General features: G+C 42.7%; 3 protein-coding genes across 6 annotated transcripts; 1 reads left to right on the top strand and 2 right to left on the bottom strand.

Annotated features, from left to right (window-relative positions):
• Window positions 1-286: 286 nt before the first annotated feature.
• LOC109525600 (oocyte zinc finger protein XlCOF26-like) lies at window positions 287-4,445 on the bottom strand. Of its 3 annotated transcripts, none has more exons than XM_019886201.1 (5): window positions 4,165-4,442; window positions 3,961-4,089; window positions 2,053-2,901; window positions 1,761-1,863; window positions 287-1,278 (listed from the first exon to the last, which is right to left on the bottom strand). In XM_019886201.1, the coding sequence occupies exons 2-4, from the start codon at window positions 4,040-4,042 to the stop codon at window positions 1,817-1,819; spliced, it is 978 nt and encodes a 325-aa protein (XP_019741760.1). In that variant the 5' UTR covers window positions 4,043-4,089; window positions 4,165-4,442; the 3' UTR covers window positions 287-1,278; window positions 1,761-1,816. The 3 variants fall into 3 exon arrangements, with proteins under 3 accessions (XP_019741760.1, XP_019741761.1, XP_019741762.1); XM_019886202.1 differs by having other exon boundaries at window positions 3,961-4,079; XM_019886203.1 differs by lacking the exon at window positions 3,961-4,089 and having other exon boundaries at window positions 4,165-4,445.
• Window positions 4,446-4,917: 472 nt separating this feature from the next.
• Window positions 4,918-12,190, bottom strand: LOC109525592 (myb-related transcription factor, partner of profilin). Of its 2 annotated transcripts, none has more exons than XM_019886188.1 (4): window positions 12,066-12,190; window positions 10,306-11,795; window positions 9,103-9,525; window positions 4,918-8,090 (listed from the first exon to the last, which is right to left on the bottom strand). In XM_019886188.1, the coding sequence occupies exons 2-4, from the start codon at window positions 10,559-10,561 to the stop codon at window positions 7,291-7,293; spliced, it is 1,479 nt and encodes a 492-aa protein (XP_019741747.1). In that variant the 5' UTR covers window positions 10,562-11,795; window positions 12,066-12,190; the 3' UTR covers window positions 4,918-7,290. The 2 variants fall into 2 exon arrangements, with proteins under 2 accessions (XP_019741747.1, XP_019741746.1); XM_019886187.1 differs by having other exon boundaries at window positions 10,306-11,769.
• Window positions 12,191-13,819: 1,629 nt separating this feature from the next.
• Window positions 13,820-15,051, top strand: LOC109525604 (trypsin-3-like). The gene is made up of 5 exons (XM_019886206.1): window positions 13,820-13,921; window positions 13,991-14,153; window positions 14,232-14,485; window positions 14,569-14,705; window positions 14,788-15,051. The coding sequence occupies exons 1-5, from the start codon at window positions 13,882-13,884 to the stop codon at window positions 14,935-14,937; spliced, it is 744 nt and encodes a 247-aa protein (XP_019741765.1). The 5' UTR covers window positions 13,820-13,881; the 3' UTR covers window positions 14,938-15,051.
• The last annotated feature ends 955 nt before the right edge of the window (window positions 15,052-16,006 follow it).

Below are 16,006 nucleotides of genomic sequence, written 5' to 3'. Positions count from 1 at the left end.
AAATTGGTGTTTTGGTTATAATGGAGTCCTAAGGAAAAAATGTTTGTAAGGCATCCCCTGACCCAAAAGCTGGGGAACTCATCCTTATGGCAATTTGGTCATCAATTAACCTACTATGGGTGTTGCTAGTGTGTGTGAGAAAGCCAGAGAACCCCTACGGAAGCACAAATAGAAAATGTGAAGTCCAGAGTAGATTCAAAACTCAACCCACAGATTTGTTGTTCACTATTCGCCCATACTGCCCTACATAATATTCCCTAATAATAATCTACATCAAGATTTCCCAAACGACCAACCAGTTTTACATTTATTTGCAATTAAATACATTTAACATCAACAAAACACAGCTATGGCAAAATTGAAAAGGTGATCGTAATATGCACAATCTTAAGAACTCAAAACGCATCCGAGGCAGCAGTTGAGGGCCTGTCTGAAGGCAGAATGAGCCGAAGCTGTGATGTAGATATTGTTGTTGCTGTGGTACAGAGAACCCTCACATTTTGGAAAATTGGGATTCACATCCCTATCTTTCGTTTTTTACTGAAAAATTCACTCAGTTTTTGTGCTCAGGCCAGGATGAATTTACTGTTTTTCCCCCTCATCTGCATTTGAGATGCTCTGTTTTGTGTGTGTGCGGGGGTGGGGGGTCCTTAAAATGCCCCTTGTGCAAAAACGAAGCTGATCATAAAAATTAAGTGTTTTGATAACCCGAATGGTATTACAACTTGCCCATATTTGATGACATTTATTTACTTCAATCTTGTGCTGTAAATGTTGTTCATGATGCTGTTGTCGCAATGTCTGCAAGTGCCGCATTTGTTGCATGTATTGTTGCTGGGTCTCCTGACGATGTTTTGCGAGAACCTGAGCGCCAACGGCACCTGCAACACGAGTTTTCTCATGTCCTGACTGAAACAGTCAGCAACTCTTGTCCACATGTTTTTTAAGTTGAATCATTGCATTTCTGAGCCCCCATAACTCATCTTCAAGCCAGGAGCCACATGGCATGGCTTCCAGATGACCTTTTTGTGGTCTGAGCAATGGTTGCGGACTGCTGTGTTCTGGCCTACTATTGAGGAAAAGGGCACTGTCCAGCGGTGAGGAAAGCAGCCATCATGCTGAAGTTGGGGGTGCTCCGAGGCCAAGACCGAATCCTTGGCCGTGCTTGTCTTCCATGCTTCATGTTCACGGTCAGGGTGCCCAACATCTCTTTTGTGCTCTGGATTGCCATCATCCTTGTCCCAAAAAGTTTTTACTTGGACACCCCTCCTTCAAAACCTGCACACATGAGCACCAAATGTGTTTTGTTAAATAAGTAGCTTGAAGTAGTCGCTGATTGTGTAGTGGTTCGTTCACCTTTCTGATTTTGTGAATGGTTGTCTGTCACTGGTCCCAGGTTTACATGAAAAGGTTTGCATTCACCCACCTCATGATTGATTTCAATTTAATTTTGCACCTTGCGTTTGTAATCAAAGATGAGAATGTATTTCATTCCTTTACTTGCATTGTTGGTTAGTCTGCCACCTGGTGGCATAAAATTGCTAAGTGAAACCTTTTGCCCATCAAATCAAGCTTCCCCTGATGTTCTGATTCCACACAGTTTGCTGCAGTGGATAAATGACGATCGACACAACCGGAGAAAAGTGACACGGTAAAATCTTTCCTGTCCTCGTATCTTCATATCGCTCAGCTCTAATGTCATCCTAAACTGATCTCATCGCAATGAGTACAAGAGCAGTGTGGAGAACCTTGTCCCAAACCTTTTTCAATCTCTGGATGTGGCTTGAAGCTTTTCTCGTGTGACTTGCACTCCACTTCATGAAATTGCATGCGGGCTCTTAGGTTGGATGGCGAGCTGTTTGTCTGCGGACAAAGGCGACAGTTAAAAGCGTGTTTTGGTTAGTCACTCTGGCTCTTTTCTTTGCAACCACTTGCACCGGTGCAGGCACGGGGGTCTGCTTGGTGGGCTGCTCAGCAGAGGAAAGATAGTTGGCTTCGTGCAGCTTGAGCTTGTGACAACTTTCAAGTTTTGAACAAAGGTAAATTTCTTACCACAATCAGGACAACGGAAGGGCTTCTCGTTGGTGCGCAGATTCTGGCGTTCTTGAACCAGACTCTTGTATGTGAAGGTCTTGCCGCAAATGGGACACAGGAAAGAGCGGAGTCGCTCAGTGTGCTTGCGCCGATGGGCTTCCATGACGGAGCTGTGTGTGAAAGCCATGCCGCATTCCGGACATTCGAAGGGTTTGAGGACAGGGTGACATCGCTGGTGGCAGCGCATTGTCCTGTAGTCTGGAAAGCTTTGACCACACTCCTTGCACGTCCAGCTGCCCTCTTCTGAGTGGTGGAGCATGTGCTTCGCAACAGCACACCTTACTATGAACTCTTTGCGGCACAACGTACAATGATAAGGCATGTCATCTGTATCGGTGCATTGGTGACGCCTCAGTTTTGGCGCCGTTGGGAAAAAATTGTCACATTCTGCACACTGAAAACGAGCTTCCTTCTCATACTTTGGCTCCTCTTGATGAACATGTCTGTGTTTCATGAGGCTGCGACGATCCTTAAAGGAAAGTCCGCATTCTAAACAGTTGAGGGGAACAAGTTCATCCTTGTCTGCATGATAGTGACGGTGAAGGTAGAACATCTCACGACGGGGAAATGACGTTCCACATTCGTTGCAGACCATACGAAACTTTTCATGCTTATTTGTTGAATCAATGTCCTGCCCATTGTCAGTCTCACCGTGATCTTCAATCACATAATCTATCGAGTACACATCTTCCAGTCGATCTTCAGATAGTTCTTTCGCAGAGCTTGGTCGATCAGCCTTCTCATATGGTTCCTCTGCGTCAGAAAGAGCTTGCTTTTCTGGGAGCGTTTTCTCAGTCATCTCCAAAACTGAAAATCGAAACAAACTTTGATACACTTAAACAAAATAACAAGTCGATACAAAACAAATAAATGTATAAACAGGGCAAATTTGATGATGAAATGATAAATTACAAAGGACTAGTTTGATAGGAAACTTACTACATGCCATTACAGAATATTTCCTGTCCCCCAAATGAAATTTCAAAGTATCCACGTACTTGTGCAAATTATAGTTGTCGTGAGAATAAATGTAATTGCAGAAGTAAAAGTTATTCCAAAAAAGTATTTAAAACCAACGCATCCCCTAAAAAATTTATTTTCCTTGTCCCTACTAATTTGCCTACTGTATCAAATCTTACTGATTAAATGAGCGCGCTGTGTATGATTTTGTTGGTGTATCCTCCTTGTGTTAATAACATTTTGTTTAATGCACATTTTAAATAGTAAGCAATTGTGCTCGAAAATTGTGTCTCTCAACATCCACATTCTGTTTCTTAAACGCTTTCAGGCAGCTATGGAAAAAGGGAGAGCTGAATCAATACTGTATAATCAAGCTAATTGGTCTGAACATGGGAAGACCCAAGATCCTCACTTCTAATTTTCATGTTTTTAGTGCAGTCATAATGGGGTGTGCCATTCAAATCAGTGTAACCCTGCGACTCAGTTGATAAGCAGAAAAAGATTACACATTACTCCGTTTTAACTAAGTTTGTTTTTGACTTGTTAGCATAGCTTAGCATTTACTCGAGCAAAATACTCCTAACGTTAGTATTGCTGTTAAAATGCTAAAATTAAATTAGTATTGAAAAAAAAAACGAATGTACTGTACTTCCTTTAATTGAAAGTAGAAATAGTTAACCACATGTTTATGAGGTGCCTGCAGATATGTAACAAGGTTGCGCCTAACACAGCAAAATATAAACAATAAACTGTAGGCTTTATCGTTGAGATGGACGAAATCTAATTATCTGTACATCTTTTTAACAAGACAAAAAATAAATACCGCCTCTTACACTAAACATGGGCTATATTTTACTTTTCGGGAAGGCTCAAGCTAACAGTAAAATACAACTCGACAGCACGTACCGTTCCCTTCCGAGTCGTCCTCGGATTCGGATTCGGAGAAGTCAAAGGTCCTCCGCGGTCCGTCTCCTCGGGACTCGGCCATTTTTGGCTCCGATGAATTACATATGCCGTCGTTGCCACTGTAGCGCCCTCCGGGTGAATTAATAGTATTTGCCAGTGCCACCAAGTCAGTCTTGCATTGTGGAAAGTGCTTTACTTACTCACCAGAAAGTTCACGTCGTTTCAGAGACTTGCGGTGCGGTTATGGTGGCCATATTTTCCCCCTATTGGACTTACGGCCGAGTGGACGACAGCACCAAGGTCAGCCCAAAACGGAAATGGCGTTATACCGCGCGTCGATTTTCAAATTAAAACCCGGCAGCTGTCTGAGGGAACGCATACTTTAGTACCTCCAACGTGGCCGAAAATAAGTATGGAAGTCAAGAAGAGTTGAAATTAAGTATGTTACAAATCACATTTTAAATGTCATTTGGATAAATAACAGAGAAAATATAATATGGCCATTAACTTGTAAATGAAGGTATATTAAGAAAAATGTTCTCACTTAATTGAATTGAATACAACTTTATTGTCAAATGTGCTGTATGTGTGACATACAGCACAGATGAAATTTCTTCCCTCTCAACATAAAACAAGAGGATAATTAATATCAAATTATTATTATCCATCCAACCATCCATTTTCGGATCCGCTTATCTTCACAAGGTTCGCGGGGCGTGCTGGAGACTATCCGGTCTATTTTCGGGTAGTAGGCGGGGTACCCTCTGAACTGGTTGCCAGACCATTGTAGAGCACACGTAGACAAAAAAAAAAGCCCCTTCCACACTCACACTCACACCTAGGGACAATTTGGAGTGCCCAGTCAACCTGCCATGCATGTTTTTGGAATGTGGGAAGAAACTGGAGTACCCAGAGAAAACCCACGCAGGCATGGGGAGAACATGCAAACTCCACAGGTGAGCGACCAGTCTTACTTTTATTTGTGTGTTAATACATTATATATACCTACAAAATATACCTTCTGCAAAACTATAAATATGATAGCAATATGCAATTATAGACAACAATCTACACACAAATTGCACTGCATGCAGGTGTATAATTGCCCTACATATTTATGTACAGTATGCTGTATTTCCACCCAAAAAATTTGACTCAAGCCGACTGTGATGTGAAAGCCTCAAGCCTTTCTTGATGGTGCATACGAGCAAAAACGGATGCTTTTTTATGTCTCAGAGTGCATTGAACGCAACACATTTTTAATGTGTTGCCAAAGCTGAAAAAGTATTCACCATAAAACTGTTAAAACACAGGCATACATTAGCATGTAGTTACAATAGCAGTTGAAATACAAGACACAATACGCACAAAAAGTTAGGCATATTGGGCTGGTTGGTGAAATTTCAGAATGGCGCTCTCAACTTTACAGGTGAACATTATACTGATAATATTTCAAATGCATTTTACTGGCAAAATCCCCAACGAGTGTTTGATCCATGAATGGACAGATAATCGACTTCTAGGTCTTTCTGTGACTCCTCCAGTGTCTCCATTGCAAACTGCTTATGAACTCAAAAGCTCATGGTCATTTCCCCGTATTCTGTTTAAACGCTCACCATGGCAAGGTACTGTTCATCAATTTTTAGGGGGCATCGTGATCTCAAGTCAAAAATTGAACAATCGATATGAAACATTAAATAGTTTAACATGTTCACTGAAAACTTCGGAAAAGGTCTTATGTTCACCTGTAAAAGTTAAGAGTGCGCTCTAGGTTCATTATGAAATTTCACCTGAAATCTGAATATTCTTATATTTCTGGGAGTAGTATGGTTGGTTATATTAGGGCTGAACAACAAATCTAATTCAAGTTGACATTGCCAATGTTATCAAATGCAATTTTCAAATCGCAAATGCTGCAATGTGGAAGAAAAGTGCATCATTTTGGTCAGTTGGTAGGCTTTATTTTTTTTTTTTTATTTAAAAGATACTTTCTCATTGAGTCCATGTTTATCCTGTCAAGAGGAAATCCAGACATGGATGGCACTGAATTTCTTGAATTTCAATCAAAAGAAAACAGAAATGATGGTGTTTGGTTCCAGTGGCCCTTGTACATTCCATCTTGCGGTCTTGGGCCCCTGGCTCCTTATCTTAAGCAAACAGTCTCGAACTTGGGTCTTAAAATGGACAGTGATTTTAAGTTGAACCGGCAAATTGATGCTGTTGTAAAATCCAGCTTCTTTCACCTTACGCAGCTGGCTAAAGTAAAGCCTCTCCTTTCTCAAGAACACTCTGAAACAGTAATTCATGCCTTCGTCACATCTCGTCTGGATTACAGTAATGCACTTTACTTTGGAGTCAGCCAATCCTCCATTAAGAGTCTCCAGTTGGTCCAAAATACTGCTGCTTGCCTCATGATTGGTAATCATAAGAGGGAGCACATAACGCCTACTCTGGCATCCCTTCACTAGCCCACTATACACAATATACTGTACATACCAAGAACTAAGCGGAGGCGCAGAGGGGATTGAGACTTTTTCCGTTGTGGGTCCCTCTCTTTGGAATGACCTCCCGCTAAACGTTAGGCAAGCCCCCTCGCTGCTCATCTTTATTCTTTGGATTTTGACTGCATGAGACTCGATTTCTAGTTTTACTGTTTTTGTGCATTCTACTGTCTTTGTTATTATTGTTTTATTGCTTATTGGATGAATTATTTTTGCTCCATGTACAGCACTTTCTAGACAGCGGTGGTCGTTTTAAAGTGCCTTATAAATACAGTTGAGTTCACCTCTAAGACCAAGTGCAATAAATCTGATATTACAGATTAATTTATTGCTTGTTTGTTGAAAAAAAATACACGTCAAGAGGATCTTGAAATATTGAGGGGGGGGGGGGGGTCAGTAACCTTATTTTTCAAAATTGTTAAGCCCTAACCGTTACCATACTACTCTCCAAAAGTTAGACATTTCATTCCATGACAATGTTGTTAATACAGTACAAGTTCTCTTGAAAAGCATGAACGTAAACACCAGCACCTCGAGTAAATTCTGGACAGGGAGCAAGTATGTCTTAAGTGGTCGAGTTGTTTCTCAACTCGATTACGGTAGTCAGGAGGTTTAATAGCATAAGAATATGTACAGTTGAATTTAAGGCCACCCTATAAGCTGACGTCTAATAGTTCTTTCTAAGGACAACTTTCAAGTGCAATTGGTATCTCTGAAGCAAAACTCCAAATACTATAGCAATAGAAAAAAAAAAAGATTCACTGTCACATCCTTACTGATCAAGTATGCAAAGTGTGTGCTTTGAACTGTCACCCGGTCCCTTCTGTCCTCAGCGTCGTCTCCTGCGCCTGTGATCGAAAGCTCTTCCTCGCCGCGGTTTCTGCGCGCACCCATTCACGCCTGCGGGTGGATGCGAGGGAAACGTGGCTTGTAGGTCGGGTGACGACGGGGAAGGAACCATGGCTCCAGGAGAAGGGCTGGCAGAATGCCGAGTGAGCTGAACCTGATGTAGTTTGTGTTGTTGTACTGTGTGCTGTGGTCCTTCAATCTGTTGCTGTAAATGTTGTTCGACGTGTTGTTGCTGCGATACCTGCGAGTACTGCGTTTGTTGCATGCGTTGTTGTTGTTGTTGTTGCTGCTGCTGCGCCTCCAGCACGCCCAAAAGCCTCTGCAGGAGGACGTTGTTTTGCTGGAGACTGAGCGCCAACGCCTCTTGCGATGCGACGAGTGTTCTCATGTCCTGTCGGAAAGAGTCAGCGAATTCCCGCAAACTTTTGTCTACGCGATTTCCGAGCTGTATCGCTGCCTCTCCCAGTCCCCGTAGTTCATCTTCAAGCCAGGATCCGCGCGGCGGGGCTTCCAGAGGTCCCTGTTGTGCTCCGAGCGACGGCTGCGGACTGCTGGGCTCCGGGCTGCCGTTGAGGAAAGGGGCGCTGTACAGCGGGGAGGGAGGCAGCCATCGTTCTGAGGTCGGAGGGGCGCCGATGCCCAGACCTAATCCGAGGCCGAGTTTGTCTTCCATGCTGTTGTCTTCATCTTCACAGTCAGGAACCCCAACATCTCTCTCGTGCTCTGGATTGTCATCATCCTTGTCCAAGGCATCCTTCTCTGAGCCCTCTCCTCCAAAACCTGAAAACATGAACATAAAATGTGTTTTGTGAGCAGGTAGCTTGAAGCAAGGCCCACTGCATGGTTCCCACACATAGGGTGTGCTAACTTTTGCAATCAAGAGCCACACTTCTTTTAATGGACTGAAGAGCCTGGTCATTGAGGAATTAAAAAAAAAAAAAAAGTGAAATAATGTATTTTATCGCTAACAAGTCATTCTCAAGTACTAATTTTATAACTTACAGTATTTCATTCAAATTAGCACAAAAACTATTCAAATTGTTAAAATGATACATTTAATCAAATATACCAATTATCTAAATGAATGAAGATAAAAAAATGAATGCACCAATTTTAAGAGGAAACAAAAAATTTCAAGTGGCAAATGTATTCTCGGCATTTCAGGGTCATTTTGGGCTGCTGAGACTGAAAATTGCATCCATTTCTTTGAATTAGCTCCAGTTTTCTTTACAATTAAGTGATTGATAATTACCGTAATGTGTTTTGACAGTTCACAAAATGTATGTTGATCGTGATTAAAACAGTGTCTGTGCTTTAACCTCACCTGTTTTTGCATTTGTTTATTGCTGATCTTTGCCAATTTGGGAAATGTCCATTTAATTTTCACAAGAAGTATGATTTGCATATTGACGACTCTCTGCGATAACGATGGCCAGTGTCAAAAATGCAGGAATACAGTATGAGCATGCTTGAAAAGATACGGCCTCAGCCTAAAACCAAAATTATGGAATATCTCAAAAACTAAAGCCATTTCGGAAAAACAATGTTATCTTGTGATTCAGCGACTAAAAAGACCCTTGAAACCAATGAAATGGGTACTGTTTCTCATACAGGAGCCTTCTGTTGAAAAGTGCTGTTCCTAGGGTGGCAACGTAACCCAAATTTGTATGTAAGACGGAACAAAACATGGGAGGACAAGCAGTTAGTGCACGTGTACACTGCTTCAGTCATGCAGTATTTTTTGTACTCCTTTCAAAATGCCCGATCGTACCAAGACAGACATCCAGTTTACCTGTGTCCGACTCAGGAAAGCATGTGAAAGTGGGCTTTGGTCTGGAGTTTTGCTTCTGCTTGCCATGCTGAAGCCTGGGGCTGGACTGGGAAGACTGTCCGAGCATGGTCGCTCTGCTGGAGGGCAGAGACCAGCTTCGGTGGCGGGCGTCCGCCAGTCGACCGCCATTGCGCCTCTTTAGGTCATCCCAACGCTTTTTGACCTCCCGAAGCGTACGCGGGACTCTGGACACGGCGTTGACGCGCTCCAGGATTCCCGCCCATATGCGTTCCCTCTCGCGTCGGCGGAGCCTCCCCGCCGGGCCGAACAGTTCTCCTTCATACCGCGTCACCTCCGACACCAACACCTCCAGCTCTGCGCCACTGAAGCGACTTTTTCTTTTGCCTGCGCCGTTGGCAGCCAGTGCAGCGGACATAGCTCTGTCTGTAGGGGGACACAGCCGACAACACAAACACAGGTGGAAAATAGTCAAGTAGGAATGGTCGATGAATCAATTACAGGGCTGCGACGATTGAATATTTTTTAGAATTGGTTATTCGAACAATTACTTCCATTGATTCATCTGAGAAAATTTTCACTTTGCATGAAAGTTTGTATTGCAAAAAAAAAAAAAAAAAAAAAAGTAATTCATTTTCAAAAACGTTGGTGACCTCGCGTTAAACATTTTCGTAATGGTAATGTTGCATGAAAAAAACAGCTCTAACTACTCCCACAACACCAATATTATCCCGAAAGGAAATATGGAAAATGTACTTTTTATATTCAAATAGTTATCTGCAAGGTGCGCCTGGCCACCCATCAACTGTGACTCAAGTAACCAATGAAACGTGTTCGGACTATTTCTGAACATGTGTCTATGAATGAGCCAGTGGTGGCCCACTGTTATGTAGCTAGGTGGGGTAAACTATGTCGTAACAACCCTCACACCGAACACTACATCAAAACTGAAAGGTAAGGAGAGCTGTCATGAGTTCTGTTGGTTGCACAGAAAAGTGTCAGCTTCTGTTCAGCAGCACGTACTTGACTGTTCTACAAAAGGTGTCGTTGTGCTGTATTTGTGTTTGTTAATGTACCTTATCCATGTGCTACATATACATCGTGTAGAGTATGAATTGATGGCCCCACCTGTAAAAATGCTTTTACTGTCCTTGTAAGCACTCTTTTTCCTCTCAAAAAGTGTACTAAATATGAACATGGGCTTACTTTGTTCAATGGACAAGAGGTCATCTGAAGACATGCCGGGCGCCATGAGTTTGGGGTGCACCACTACCACGTTGAAGGGCAGGCCCCCGTGCGGTCCACTGCTCTGGTCACAGCTGCCCTCCGAGTCGTCGTCATCTCTGGGGAAGCCGTTGTCGGAAGCCCCCCCTGCGGAGTGTCCCTCAGGAGACTCCACTTTGATGTGCATGGGAGGAGATTGCTCATACAGCAGCCCCCCGTCCTCGCAGTACTCCGTCATGGGTCAGGGGCCGGTTTTAGCGTAGAACTGACTGGACGGTCAATTCTGGTGCTGACGAGTGTGACCCCATTAACACCGGAACTGGGTATCACCGGAGCTACTGTCTAAGACATTATAAACTTACTGCACTGTTGTGGTGGTAGGCCAGGGCCAGCTAGGCCTCTGCTAGGCTAAACACGGTCCGAATTTCTGACCAACATTTACAACCTAAATTCTAATATTTGTTACATGCAATTATATTTATCCATGCCCAGCAGTCTATTCTCATTTCTCTTGGTTGCATTGCTCCCTGTTGTGTATGTAGATGTTAGATTTGTTTTTTGATCCAATCAGATTTCAAACTCATATGTAGTACCTGTCAATCTAATCAGGGTCTTCACAATATGTAGTGCTGGCCCACGTCACCATGTAACCAATCAGAATACTAATTCATCCTCACAGGGCATTTTTCCATCCTCCAATTGGGTGGTGACAGCAAGTCATGTTCAACCACATCTGTAGTGATGTGATTTAATAATTTGCAACGATACTGGGTATGATGTATTTAATTTAAAAGCTGAGTTACTGTTATTAGATATTAGATAATTACTCATTCTGAACCTCTCGTGATAATGCACATGGTACAGTGACATGCAGCTGGATTGCGTTTTTGTGTACTATTGATGCTTTATATAATAGCGACACGATAGTGGTGGTGGAGCTATTAAGAGGCAAATGCACAGCCCACTAGTGGTGTGCCACCAAAAGAGCTGATGTAAATTCCAGCTCCTGTTACACTGTATCAGTAATCTTGGAAACAGAGCAGAATTTAAAGAGCTATTAATTCCCTTTTAATTATTGCATATTAAACTATTCAAGCCATTGACACAAGTTTTAAGGACAGCTGCAGCTGTGTAAATACACTGCATTATTTCAGAGTTACATGAGCTGAGATTTGGTTGCATATACACTCTACATAAACCCATTATAAAGCACACATTTTTGATCCATGTGTGTGGGTCAAAAATCGGTGTGCCTGTTTAAATAACAATTGCATTTTTACTCCAACCACCCAATAAAAACATGTCCAGGTCCCAAACCCTAATTTGTAAAACCACTGTGTTAAAAAAAAAAAAAAAAGTTTTTAAATAGGCTCCTGTTGTGTTCACCTGACCGCCCAGCTGTTTTGACAGAGCTGCATCATCCCAGCCTGAGGATCCCCTCCGACGCTAAGACAACAAACAGACGTGACACGCTAAATAAACGCGCCACGAACAAACAAAACAGACGGTTATAATGGGCCATTTTTTTGCAATACGGCGCATCGATGCGCAATCTGGACCACACGACGACCGCAACAATTGCGCACTGGGCAGACGTTGACACGGTGACAGAGCCAGGAAGAAGCTAGCCACTAGCTAACACGCTAGCACACGTTCTGCTAAAGGCGCGGGTTGGAAGAGGTACAAAAAGCCTTGAAGCTACTAATCTTATTATAAAATATCAAAAGTGGTGTTATTCCTACCTCATGACAATGAGGCACGGAGGAGAGAGGGGGAAGGCAAAACACAATCGACGCAGCTGTTATCTCGGCAGCAGGTACACAAACCGTAGACCGTCGCTCTCCATGACGTCATTAGGGAGCGCGGCTGCCAATCGCAGTTCTGACATATTTCTGCCATTTCAACATTTGTTTTTATGTTTCTTTGCAAAGACTTCTTGAAATTGTGAAAACAGTGTCTTCTGTTGTTTTTGTTTGCTTTATTTGTAAAGCGTGGGTATTTTTTATTTTTCATAAATTGGGCAAAATAGTTTATTGATAAATGTATGTCAATCCGAAACCTACCTTGACACACTGTCACAATGATGCTGAATCACACATAAATGTCTAGTTACAAAAGGCTCTGTGAACAATTTAAACAAATAATTGTAAACTTTTATTTTATTTGAATACTCGAAACCACTGGGATTTTAAAATAAGATAAGAAAACCTTAATTTGTCTCACAATGGAGGAATTCCCAATTTACAGCAGCAAAATTATGAAAGGGAGAAGTAGAAGAACAAAAAGTATATCAATAAATATAAATATAAGCATCTTAAATTTTTTTGTTTGTTTATTGTTTCCTCCACTGTACACTAGCATTGTAGTATTTATACGTTGCCTATTTACAATATACAAATGTACTTCATATGTATATATATAGCTAGATAGATAGATAAATAGATAAACACACACAGATAGATAGATAGATAGATAGATAGATAGATAGATAGATAGATAGATAGATAGATAGATAGATAGATAGATAAAGACCTGTTTCATCTGTGCCATGCACGTGCAGCCTCATCAGATTGACGCTGCCTTCATGACCCTTCACTTAAAGAAGATGTAGAGGACCATATGCAAGAAACAAAACAGCATTTGTGATTCTTTCTGCAGGGATGACCTGGTGCTTTTCTGTGTCCAGTGAGGAGAACACTTGGGGCCCTGATCCGGTACCTTTAGCAAATGAGAATAAGCGTCAGAAAACTTAGCTGCAGAGGCAGATTCCCCAAATGGAGCCAACGATAAAGGAGTGAAAGAGGAAGGTCCAGAAGCTGAAGGAATATGTAGAGAACAAGTATAACGACTCTGTCTTTAATCTTGTAGTAAATGCCACAAAAATACACCTGAGTGAGATGAATCAGATCATTGAAGGTAAACAGTTGAGCAACAGGCTGAAATGTGCCTCAAAGAGCCGGACAAGGAACTCGATCTAATCAGGACAAACTGGAGAGCCCCTCACACATCGATGTCACCTTGAGGAGCTCATCAAGAGTGTCCTACTGCTCATCCACTCAGCACACCAAGGACTGGTCAGATGTCAACATCATCGCTCAGCAAGGTGTGGAAGAGACGGAGCATGCTTCTGATGAATTCATAGTGCAGTGAAAGAATATTTGATTCGAGGTTTTTTGCACATTTATAACCGAGGATCCCGCATCACCAAGCCAATTTTAATATGTCACAAAGACAACCCAAGCAAATAGAAAAAGCAGTTTGTACTTTTTTTTTAAATTAAAAAGGGGGCGAGGCAGTATCCAAAACGATCCGTCCATATGTGATATTCAGTACTTCTATTTACATCTGTGTCCATTTAGAAAGGAGCAACGGAAATTATCTTAAACCATGCTGGTGCACTTCCCAGGTGGGATAATGTTTAATCATTTTGTACAGTACATGGGAAAGTCCTTGAGTGGGTCTTAGATAAAGAGTTGACAGAGTAGACAATTCAGAGGTATATAAACCCACGAATCCTGTTCCTCCACTGTGTCGGTCCACTGACTTCAGAAGACAGTCATGAAGTACTTCATTGTCCTTGCCTTGTGTGCTGCAGCTTGTGAGTATTTGTCCCTCTCCTGTGGGCAACTTTTTTTTTGTAGGTAAAAATGTGATGCTTGCATTGCAGTTGCTGCTCCCATTGATGATGAGGACGACAAGATTGTTGGTGGATACGAGTGCAGAAAGAACTCTGTACCCTACCAGGTGTCTCTGAACTCTGGCTACCACTTCTGCGGAGGTTCCCTGATCTCCAGCACCTGGGTGGTGTCTGCTGCTCACTGCTACAAGTCGTAAGTCGTAACACAGCTGACATGAAACTTCTGCGGGACTTTGAACTTGGCATCACCGTCATGTGCGTTTCTGTGCAGCCGCATCCAGGTGCGTCTCGGTGAGCACAACATCGCCGTCAACGAGGGCACGGAGCAGTTCATCACCTCCAGTCGGGTCATCAGACATCCCAGATACAGCAGCCGCAACCTGGACAACGACATCATGCTCATCAAGCTGAGCAAGCCCGCCACCCTGAACAGCTACGTGCGCACCGTGTCCCTGCCCTCCAGCTGTGCCGGCTCAGGCACCCGCTGTCTGATCTCTGGATGGGGCAACATGAGCGGCTCTGGAAGTCAGTTAAAAAAAGAAAAACCCTCAAAGGGGATCCACCTGTTCATGTATCAGCACTCACGTGTGTCCTTTCCTCCTCTTCAGACAACTACCCTGACCGTCTGAGGTGCCTGGACGCCCCCATCTTGAGCGACAGCAGCTGCAGGAACTCCTACCCTGGACAGATCACCTCCAACATGTTCTGCGCCGGATTCCTGGAGGGAGGCAAAGACTCTTGCCAGGTACGAGCAACAAGCTCACCGATTCTTTCAGTGAACTTCTCCAGCCTTTGGTGCTTACATATGGTATTTGGTACCTGTGCAGGGAGACTCCGGTGGCCCCGTGGTGTGTAACGGCCAGCTTCAGGGTGTCGTGTCCTGGGGTTACGGTTGCGCCCAGAGGAACAAGCCTGGTGTTTACGCCAAGGTCTGCAACTACAACTCCTGGATTCGCAGCACCATGTCATCCAACTAAAGGGTTGAATTTCGGTGTGGGCGTACCATCAGCCCTTGTGTTAAATATAAATTACAACAGTACCGCATATGTAAAGCTGCATGAGTTGTTTGCAATAAAGACTTCCGAGACTTACTTGAATTTTCTGTCTTTTTCAAAGTGGTGATGTTGCGACCATTATTTAGCATGTTCAGATCAGCCAATGCAAGTTGACCAGGTCTGCACTTATATAAAGGAGTTGCATAGAGTTTTAAAGCAACATTTTCTGGAAAACATGACAAGGGAACATTTTCAGGCACACCCGTATCCCGACGATGTACCCATCTAGTCATCTATTGCTGAGTCCATTATTAACACAGTACTGTAATGTGTTAAGGTGGTGGTTCTTAACCTGGGTTCGATCGAACCCTCAGGGTTTGGTGAATCGGTCTCAGGGGTTTGACGGAGCCTCTACCATGGAGGTTAAGACACAACCGACTCAACATGTCACTTAGTTTTGACAGGCCCGCTTGGCCATCACTGGCTGGTTCTTTTTGTGCACAATTTAAAAAACGTATACTTATGGCTTGTAATTTTATGGGTTTTTTTTTTCTTTTTAATAAATGCGTTTTTTTAGTCTTGAATTTGTAAAAAAAAAAAAAAATCATGTTTGTATTTTTCACTAATGAAAGGTTCGGTGAACGTGCAGATGAACTGGTTGGGTTCGGTACCTCTAACAAGGTTAAGAACCACTGTATTAAGGGTAAGATTGTGAGACCATGAATCAGGTTTCATGAAACGAATAAAAATCATGAAATGAAGAGAAAACACTTATAGTCATTCTAAAAAAAACAAAACAAATGAACAAAAAAAACCCCAAAAACCTGTGAGAACGGCATGTTGCGTTGAAGAGTAGTAGGCCTAAGTCAATCAGAAAGAAAACAAAAGTCAACTTCAAAGCAAAGCTGTTTGATGAAATGAGCAAATTGCAGGCTTACGGTTATGAAAAGAGAAATGTAAAATAATTGAAACAGAAAAACTCTCTAGTCAATGAATATGCCTCCAAAGCTACCACCTTGTTTTAAACAGCAGTAAAATAGTTGAGTGGGAA

The sequence above is a fragment of the Hippocampus comes genome, unplaced genomic scaffold (assembly GCF_001891065.2).
Source record: "Hippocampus comes isolate QL1 unplaced genomic scaffold, H_comes_QL1_v1.1 scaffold335, whole genome shotgun sequence".
NCBI lineage: Eukaryota > Metazoa > Chordata > Actinopteri > Syngnathiformes > Syngnathidae > Hippocampus > Hippocampus comes.
Note: the sequence above shows the minus strand (reverse complement) of the source record. Positions and strands in the feature narration are given on the sequence as shown.